At 41.2% G+C, this 9,769-nt stretch overlaps 1 protein-coding gene across 1 annotated transcript in view; it reads left to right on the top strand.

The window, feature by feature from the left end:
* The first annotated feature begins 3,656 nt into the window (after positions 1-3,656).
* Positions 3,657-9,769, top strand: part of LOC149281370 (neuropeptide FF receptor 1-like) — a 74,093-nt gene continuing 67,980 nt past the window's right edge. Inside the window, exons 1-2 of the mRNA XM_089499405.1 lie at positions 3,657-3,666; positions 4,134-4,439. Of these exons, the coding sequence (XP_089355531.1) occupies positions 3,657-3,666; positions 4,134-4,439 (316 nt within the window). The remainder of the gene's footprint in view (positions 3,667-4,133; positions 4,440-9,769) is intronic.

The raw sequence follows: 9,769 nt of genomic DNA, 5'->3' as shown, positions 1-9,769 counted from the left end.
ATGCTTTTTCAGCATCCAAGGACAGGGTCAGAAGGGAAATCTCTTTTTTTTGCCAAATCTAGTATGTCCACTATTCTTCGCATATGTTTTGTGGAGGACCTGGTCGAGATAAACCCATAAACCCTACCTGGTCCATATGGACTAACTCATTAATCACAGTTTTCATCCTATTGGACAGCACTGCCGAATAGATTTTTAAATCTAAGTTTAAAAGGGAAATTGGCCTATAATTAGTTACTTTCTGTGGATCTTTCCCTGGTTTTAATATAGGAGCTATATTCGCTTTTAATAATTCTTTAGGAATATGGCCTTGAGCTATGATTTGGTTAAAGGCTCGTGTTAATGGGTTTGTGACCCTTCATAATCTTATAAAATGTTCCATCAAACCCATCTGGACCAGGGGATTTCCCTGCTTTAATTTTAGTTATAACTTCCATTATCTCTTTTTCACTAATTAGCTCATTTAATTCCCTAAATTGTTGTATAGAGTATTAGCCTTGTTCGGTATTATATATAAACTTCGGTAATATTTGTTAAACGCTTGACCTATTTTCTCGGGTGTTAAATACTGGACCCCTCCCTCCACTATCTTAGTGACCATCCTCTTTGATTTCTTTCTATTAACCCTATTAGTAAGAAGCTTTCCTGCATGGTTACCAAAATAATAAAACTTTGTTTTTAGATATTCTAGCTTCTTTACTGTTTGTTCTAGATTAATTTTATTTATTTTTACTTCATACATAGATGTATATAATTCTGCTATTGATGGGCCCCTTGTCCGTCTTCTTTGATGTTCTATTTTAATCAAATGGTCTCTTATTACTGATTTAAAAGTACACCATGCCATATCATCTGATACTAACCCATTATAAAGAACATTTCTGTTATCTGCCCTAGATAGTCTACTATTTTTTTTTCTTTTAATAGGGTCCCATTTATTCTCCAGTTTGATCTATTTGATTTTAACATTTTAGTGGGTTATATTTCCATAGTGACCATATTATGATTCGACCATGGAATATCATTAATCAGTATCTTTTTAACTAAGTTAACTAGGGAATTATTTCCCAGGAACATATCTATCTTAGAATAGGACAAATATGTCCTGGAAAAGGACATAATTAACTCTTAACTAGTTAAGAGGGTAACGATAAACATTCCAAAAGGATTGCTAAAGGTAAAAATGCTGCCAATTTTGAAACAAAATAAGAATCCTATTGAGGTAGACATATACCGTCTATTTCATTAATCAATTTAGACATGAAGATCTATGTAGCTGTCTTAGCAGAAAGACTTAAGGGTGTTTTGAGTTCAATAATCCACAAAGGCAAAGTTGGCTTTTTCCCAGGAAGATCTTAATGCAATAATACCAGGAAATTGATTGATATTCTTGATGCAGCTGAGAAAAATCACATACCCCTGCTGACCCAGTCATTATACGCGGAAAAGGCATTTGATAGCTTCAATTGTGGTTATTTAAAATAATGTACTCTCAACTTTTGGTTTAGATAGATGTATACATCAAGCTATAATGTTTCTTTATTCTAATTCCTTCTGCAAAAATTGTATGCCCTGATATTTGTTCAAATTGGTTTACTCTAGCTAACAGTAAGTTTAGGTTATTCTCTTATAAAACTGGTGCTACCATGCACACATTGTGGTTCATACATACAACTAGACTCCACTAGTCATGAAATGTGGTACACAACAGAGTCAGATTTAACAGAAATTAAAGCTCTGTCCTTCCTTATATGGGTAAATAAATAGTAGCCCTTAAAGTTTTGGCGCAATGAAGAACAATTGTTTGTTTCTTAGTCCAACTATTCAAGTCTGGGATAAAGAAAAGCCTAGACCTGAAAAATGCAATACTTAATGGTACTGAATTGCTACCTTAGAAGTCCAGAACATAAAATGGAGGATCTGTCAATAAAAGAATGGGAAAGGATTAGACACCTTTTAGATAATATCATTTTAGACAGTAACTGTAATAATCCTTTCCCCTACTAATTTAAGAATAATATCTTTCATCCCTTGAAATATTCAACTATTTGTGGATTCAAAACTTTCTCAAAGAAACACTATTTAGGGGACACATATAGTTGAGTTAGATCCTGACATTTCATTTCTAGCATTAGGGGTTGGGGGGACAGTTTATAATGAAATTAATTGGTACACTGTTTACATTCAGTAGAAATGGCATAGACAACCATCAGAAGGCAAGGTGAAACTGGTCTGAGGGGTTTAAATGGAGAACCGCGGAGGAAGTCTGAATCTCCCATCAGCCCCTCATGACATCACTTCCGGTGTCTGTGACTCGCGGCCATCTTGTGGATGGCGTAATCTCCCTTCATAAATTCCTCCAGTATGTGAGTTCGCGCATGCGCAGCAGCAGGACGCCGTGTACCAGGAGGTCTGCCTCTCCTGCGTGGCACTTCAGAGGAAGGCGGTGGAGGGGGGTCTCCCTCTCCTCCGTGGGGGCTGCTGCGGAGGTGGCCGTGCATTGGAGGGGGGTCTCCCTCTCCTCCGTGGTGGCTGCTGCGGAGGTGGCCGTGCGTTGGAGGGAGGTCTCCCTCTCCTCCGTGGCGGCTGCTGTGGAGGTGACCGTGCGTTGGAGGGGGGTCTCCCTCTCCTCCGTGGTGGCTGCTGTGGAGGTAATCGTGCGTTGGAGGGGGGTCTCCCTCTCCTCCGCGGCGGCTGTTGCGGCAACGTGGGAACCGAGGACAGGTGAGTAACAGCTTGTCCTGAAAAAAATCTATGTATAATGAGAGTTAGTGCACAAAATGAGAAAGAAGGAAATTACAGCTAAACAGCAAAACTGAAAAATGTTAGCCTTTGTCCCACAGTGTACTACAAGTAAGGGGTTAAAAGGGAAACAAGTATTTCAAATGTTTCTTCCCAAATCCTTTGTTAATGTTTAAGTTTAAGCCACAGTACTTCCTTTTATAAACTTGCATTAGAACTGTAATAAGAGAAGAGCACCTGCCTCGAAACTTAGTCTACTTTTCTTTTAAATAATGAGTCACAATCCTTTCTGGGCATAAAACCACAGGAAAATACTATTTTTAGGAAGCCATTCCAATGTTCTATAGAGGATGAATTACCCCGTGTTGTAATATTTTTAATGATAAGACATTTTTTCTATTTTAATTTAAATTGCTTAACTTTGAAACAATACATTATTTAACTTTAATAACATTGTTTGCAGCACATCATTGTTCAGATTTTGTATGACATACATTCACTTTTCCCAGTTAATAGTAAAAGAAGAACATTGCAAGGTGTGCATACCTGGGAACTCTCCGTGTTTGACCTGGAGATTGCCGGGTGAGCGCTGCTCCTCCAGTTCTCCGGGTCAAGACCCGAAGCCTCCGGGTCGTGGGAGCGGGGTGTTGACACGCCCCGCTCCCCGCCCATTTTTTTCTTGAAATGGGGGTGTTTCCCGCTGCTGTCAGCGGGAACGCCCCTGATGTCAGTGGGACGCCGCAGACATCAGCGGGAACTCCCCCCACATCAGTGGGACTGCCCACCAACGTCAGCAGGACCACCCACCAACGTCAGCGGGACGTCCCACCAACGTCAGCGGGACCGCCCGCTGACGTCAGTGTGCAGTCCTGACGGCATCCTGCAAGGGAAGGCTCCGGGTAGCCGGAGCCGAGATGCTCCCAGGTATGAAGATGTGTCTTTATGCTGGAGTACTTATTCTAGTAAAATCCAGAAAATTATGGGTCAAATATGTTTTGTGCTTTTCTTTTTCTACATAACCTTGATGTTTAGTGAATAGATCCCTATGTATTCATAGATTTTCAGGCCTAGATAAATACAGTAAACATGAAAAATTGTCCCCTTCCCCACAGAGATTCTAGTTTCTTGGAATAATAAACTTTATAGTTTACTTAGATCTAGATGCAGACACCTCTACTGAATTATAAATCATCAATGACAATGGCCTTTAATAGTATCTTCAAACCATATGAGAAAAACAACCTTGAAAAGTTTTACCTTTTCTGTTTACACATCCACTGGAGGATAAAAGCTTTTTTTCTAAATTTCATAATCTTTCATTTCATCTGACTAAATCTAAGACATGAGTGTCCCGATAAGACTAACAATTTTTTTTCTGTCTTGTTTTCCAGGATCCTTTGTTTTGTCTTTCAACTCCAGCTTCTCAGGACCAGGAAACACAACCCAAGTCTCCAGAGACAACTTAACATTGTCATTATACTATCAACATTCCATGGCCATTGCAGGCATTATTATTCTGGCATATACATTCATCTTTCTTATGTGCATGATAGGCAATATGTCTGTGTGTTTCATTGTCCTGAAAAACAGGCAGATGCGCACCGTGACCAACATGTTCATTCTGAACTTAGCAATCAGTGACTTGCTGGTTGGGATCTTCTGCATGCCAACCACCTTGGTGGACAACCTGATTACAGGTAAGAGACCTAATATGGTGAGGCAATATGTGAAATATCCATAATCCAGTATGCTTTCATTTTTTGTCTTTGTAACCAGCCACTGGTTTGTGTCTGATATTGTTCACATGGACAAAGTCACCAGATTTCTAATATCCAATGTCATAGTCCTCAATTGTTTCTATGGAAATACATTAATATTGGTCTGTTTTAGACCTCTGGTAAATAAAAATCTGTGAGGTCGCCCGTTAAAGTACTGTGCAGTACACACGTATGTAAATATATAACCAAGACACTCTGCACATTCCTCCTTAGCTTGCTGGAATACAGCTTAAGACTTTTTTGGTAAAGAATAAGATATACATTGGGTTGGTTTAGATAAAGGTGTTGCTCCACCTATTTTGTTGAATTTAGCATATTTAGAACTACATGCAGTATTGGAAAGAACATTCCTAATACTATTAAATGTTGAGACCCTTAAGAAAAATAAATGTTGCAGTATTCATAATTTCTGAGGAATACTTAATTGTCATATGATGCAAAACATGCTCAGGAATCTGTTGTAAAAGTTTCTGTGCTGTTTTTATGCATTCAAACCTGAAGATGGAAAGTGGTCTAATAATGTTTTGTCTTAGTGGAAAAGTACCCTGTTTAAAGAAGTTAAATAACAAAAAGTTGTATTTCCATACCTCAAATCTTTCTCTCATAGTCAGTACAGCTACCAGCAGCATCTATACAGAGTTTTGCATAGCTCATACCCATAGTGAGGATCCAACATTGTGCTATGAATGCCACTGGCGCTAGTAGTGCAATAGAGAGAAAGATGGTGGCAAGAAATTATGAGCAGCATGGTTATTTATACAGCTTTAATTAATATTCAATCAATTAAGATAATGATTGTGGGAACCTTATGTTAAATATAAAATGTCAGATGTATCTTCTTCAAAAAATTGGCACAGGAGTTTGCAGGATTCATTATAAAGCAACTTTCTCCAGCAAAAATAGTTGAACTGATCCTGCATAGCTCAGTTGTAGAGGTATCATTCAGGGTCAGCCATCTCTTTTTGTAGATGCTCACTAGGGTTCATCCTTAAAATGTAATAGTTAAATTCATAAGTTGGAACTCGGACTCCCCTGTAAACTCTCCTGCCAATTTCCACTTTAGTGAGTGGAGCCATTTTTAAGTTCCCACACTCCAATGTTCCTCCAAATGATGGAGTTTGGTGATTGAACACAACATCAGAAGACTGCTAAGCATTCAATAACCGAGCATTGTTTTATAATGGAATGAAATAAAAATGCACTGAAAAAGTACTACTGTCCTTAAAATTCCATATCACCTATAGCCTTCAAAAACCACGTTTGACTGTTTTATAAAGTTTTTTTCATGTAATTGTACATTTTCTTTTGGGAATGCTCTTCTATGCATAAAAGTGTCAATAAATAAATTCTTTCCAGCAAGCTTCCCAAGAAAATGTATAATAAAACATTATATGTATTTTGCTTGTGCTAAACATTGTACAGGTGTATAAAATCAAGCACCTAGCAATGCAGTCTGCATTTACAAACATTTGTGAAAAAATGGGCCGTTTTGAAGAGCTCAGTGAATTCAAGCCTGGCACTTTGATAGGATGCCACCTTTGCAATAAGTCAGATTGTGAAATTATCCCTGTTAGATATTTCAAGAAGCGGAAGACCACGTAAAGCCACAGAGCGTGGTCACTAAGGCACATGGTGTGTAAAAGTCGCCAATGCTCTGTGGATTCCACAGCTGAAGAGTTCTATATTTACACTGGCATTAAAAATCAGCACACAAACTGTGCAGTGGGAGCTTCATGGAATAGTTTCCATGGCTAAGCAGCTGCATGCTTCTCTGTTTGGCGATGGGTGAATCTGGGTTTGGCGGATGCCAGGAGAACGTTACCTGCCTGACTGCATTGTGTCAACTGTAAAGTTTGGTGAAGGAGGGATTATGGTATGGGGCTCCTGACTTCCAGTGAATGGAAATGTTAATGTTTCAGCATACAGAGACATTTTGGACAATGATATGCTTCCAATTTTGTAGGAAAAGTTTTGTGAAGGCCCTTTTCTATTCTAGCATGACTGTGCCCCAGTGCACAAAGCAAGGTCCATAAAGAAATGGTTGGATGAGTTAAGTGTGGAAAAACTCGACAGGCCCGCACAGAGACCTGACCTCAACCACGGGGCATGGGCGTTTGATCTCTAGCCAGGGCTGTGAAAGCCCCAACATACTTGCCTAGGTCCTTTATAAAGGGATAACCCAAAAAGTAGGCTGCCAGCCTCTTTCTCCATTTCAGTAACAGCTAAGTTGGGCTCAATCTTGAACAGAATAGCCTTTCTCCGCTCAATGGTGATAGACGTATTAACGTTTCTTGCCGTGCATATTACTCTCTGAATCCAGCCACGCACAAGCTGGGGGTCTAAAGGCTGTTGGTCCCATAAGGCCCCATCTGCCAACTCAATTTTTTTTGTCAGTGGGCCAAACATATCGAGAACTTTGGAATTGCAAGATTTAAATGCCGATTCAAGACCCTTTCGGGGGTTCCAGCCAAATTTGGTTAAAATTGAACCATTTTAGGGTCCACCTCTGGGGTAACACAGACCTTGCCTGACACTAATGAGCGGGGAGCCTCAACTCTCAATTTATTTCTTGCCTCTTAGGACAAGGGGTGTCTGACCTTAATTTGAAGGTATTGGGCTATATGATCAGATGGGGCCCACTCAGCTGATCTTGGATGATGTAAGTCATGCGGCTCAAAAAGATGATATCCTAAGGGATGCAATATAGCTTCAGAATGACTAGACAATCTAGCCTTGCCATGTGGCGCCCCATGGGGGAGTACCAGAAAGGCGTGACTTATCGCCTGCCCGAGAGCCCGTATCTGAATCTTCCCGGGAGTCTGAAGGGATTTCAGATTGTACCTCCTCCAATGACTTGACCGAGTCTTGAGAGTCTTGATCAGTTAGGCTTTTTCTGCCTGATGAGTAATGGCTTATTTGCGCCGGTTCGCACTTTCAGGGATGGAAAAATCATCATCAATCAGTACGGTTCTGGATTTACTTGGTTTACACGATTTACGAAGAGCCTTTTTGCCTGTACCGCTGACCGGGTAATTTAACAGAGCAGCAGACGCCTCAGGAGGGATCACAGGAGACAGATACCTGGGGCACACTTTCAGCGCATGCTGTAATGCATGTGCAATAGAATGGGAGAGGGACGAGGACATGGAGTCCATCTCTGAATGAAAAGCTTCAGTTAAAGAGCGCTGCAGAAGACGAAGGGAACTACTAGAAGTGCCTCCCAGAGGCTTGCCAACGCCTAAAGCCATATCTTGGGGGACATCAAGGTCCCCTAAGGACAAAGAGGCAGCCTGCTTAGACATAATTGAATTACTAAAGATATAATAAGGATTACAAAGAATTAGAAATAGTCAACAATATGCACGTACAGAGTAAATAAGCTCAACTGTGCTGGGAAAAAAACATAAGAATCCACGGGCAGAAAACAATAAATAAGCTCAGCAGAAATTTGAAGGAAAGAACTGCGTATAAACTACCTGTTCCTACACCACACCAACAAAAACCAGAAACCACTCCCCCCGAAGTAAAAAGCAACAAAATCACGCTTCTTGGGAGATTTCAGAAAAAAACGCTACAAAATCGAAAATCATTAATAAGGGGGTGTGGGGAAGTCAGACCGGGTGACTCCCTAGCAAAAAGAGGGTTGTAAGAGGCAAAAAATGCTTAAAACAGTCAAAAATGGTGCCAAACGGGAACAGAGGAGTAATGTAAGTCAAATAAGAGAAAGCAGGGGAGAAAACTAACAGGCTAGTCAAGTAAACACAAAGTCAGGTAATATAGCAAAACATAGAGGAGAAAAAATATACTAAAGGACAAAATAACATAAAGACTGAGTTCAGTCACAAAAGTAAATATAAGAAGGGTAGATAACCAGGGCTAGAAAATATAAAGTAAATCAGCACATAAGAATATATAAAAAATTGTACTTAACCAGCATCCCAGCAGCAGAGAAAGAGGATTTGTTTGGTTGATAATGTGTTTAAATAGTGTTTGGTGGGGGCGGAGTTAGACCAGTCCATGGCATCCCTGCTATGTGATATTTTTTCTTATGTATCTTGTCTTTACTGCTGTTTGAGTAAAGAAAGAGTTAATGCACAATAGGAGCCTCCCTGTTTTGTAATACAATTGTCATTATGTGTCGCTTAATGTGGACACTTGGGAGAACTGTCTGCATACATATTTCTCTTAACTTAATGAGGCATTCCTTTTATTTCAGAAATAGATGTATTTAACATTGCCTTGCAGCGGTACAATTTTCATTATATTAATTTCCCCTGGTTATATTTCTAATCCTGTATCTAAATTTAAGATATCCTCATCTCCTTATAAACCTCTGTTGTACATTACTGTTTTACAGCTGGTGAGCGGTCAATATTGCACAGAGAACAATTGGCCGCAAACAGCTTATTGTTCCAGTGAGGCACAAATAATTCTCTTTCAAGCTGATAAACCACATAAATGAAAATGATGCATACTTTTAATTGAAGTACCGTATTGGCTCGAATATAGGCCGCACTTTTTCCCCCCACTTTAAGTCTTTAAAGTGGGGTTGTGGCCTATATTCGGGGTCTAGCGCCCGACGCCCGGGACATGCAGTTCCGGGCACCGGGCAGGCAGCAGGGTTAGGATACAGATCCCCCGCAGTGGTGCAGGGGACCTGCATCCTACTCTCTGATACGCTCAGCCAGCCTCCCCTGCCAGCACTTTCCACGGGGGGAGTGCCAGCACGGGAGGTTGTCTAAGCGCATCGTGCAGACGTTCACCGGCTGTGGCGATGCGTGTAAACAACCTCCGCTGCCGGCACGTCTGCACGATGTGCTTTAACAATCTCCCTTGCCGGGAATTCCCACGGGGGGAGTCTCGGCAAGGGAGATTGTTAAAGCACATCATGCAGACGTGCCGGCAGCGGAGGTTGTTTACACGCATCGCCACAGCCGGTGAACGTCCGCATGATGCGTTTTACCTCAGACAGAGTGACAGCGTATGTCGGGGGGGAGGAGGAGGAGGACAGTGGGGGGGGGGGACAGTGGCAGCATATCCCGGGGGGGGAGGAAAGTGGCAGCATATCTCGGGGGGGGCAGTGGCAGCATGTCTTGGGGGGGAGGAGGAGAGTGGCAGCATATCTCGGGGGGGAGGAGAGTGGCAGCATATCTCGGGGGGGACAGAGTGGCAGCATATCTCGGGGGGGCAGTGTGGCAGCATGTCTATTAAAAAAACTTTTTCTTTAAAAAAGCACCAAACTTTTAGGG

Source organism: Sceloporus occidentalis, unplaced genomic scaffold (assembly GCF_023333645.1).
Source record: "Sceloporus occidentalis isolate IW3139 unplaced genomic scaffold, rSceOcc1.0.p SCAF_134, whole genome shotgun sequence".
Lineage (NCBI taxonomy): Eukaryota > Metazoa > Chordata > Lepidosauria > Squamata > Phrynosomatidae > Sceloporus > Sceloporus occidentalis.
Note: the sequence above shows the minus strand (reverse complement) of the source record. Positions and strands in the feature narration are given on the sequence as shown.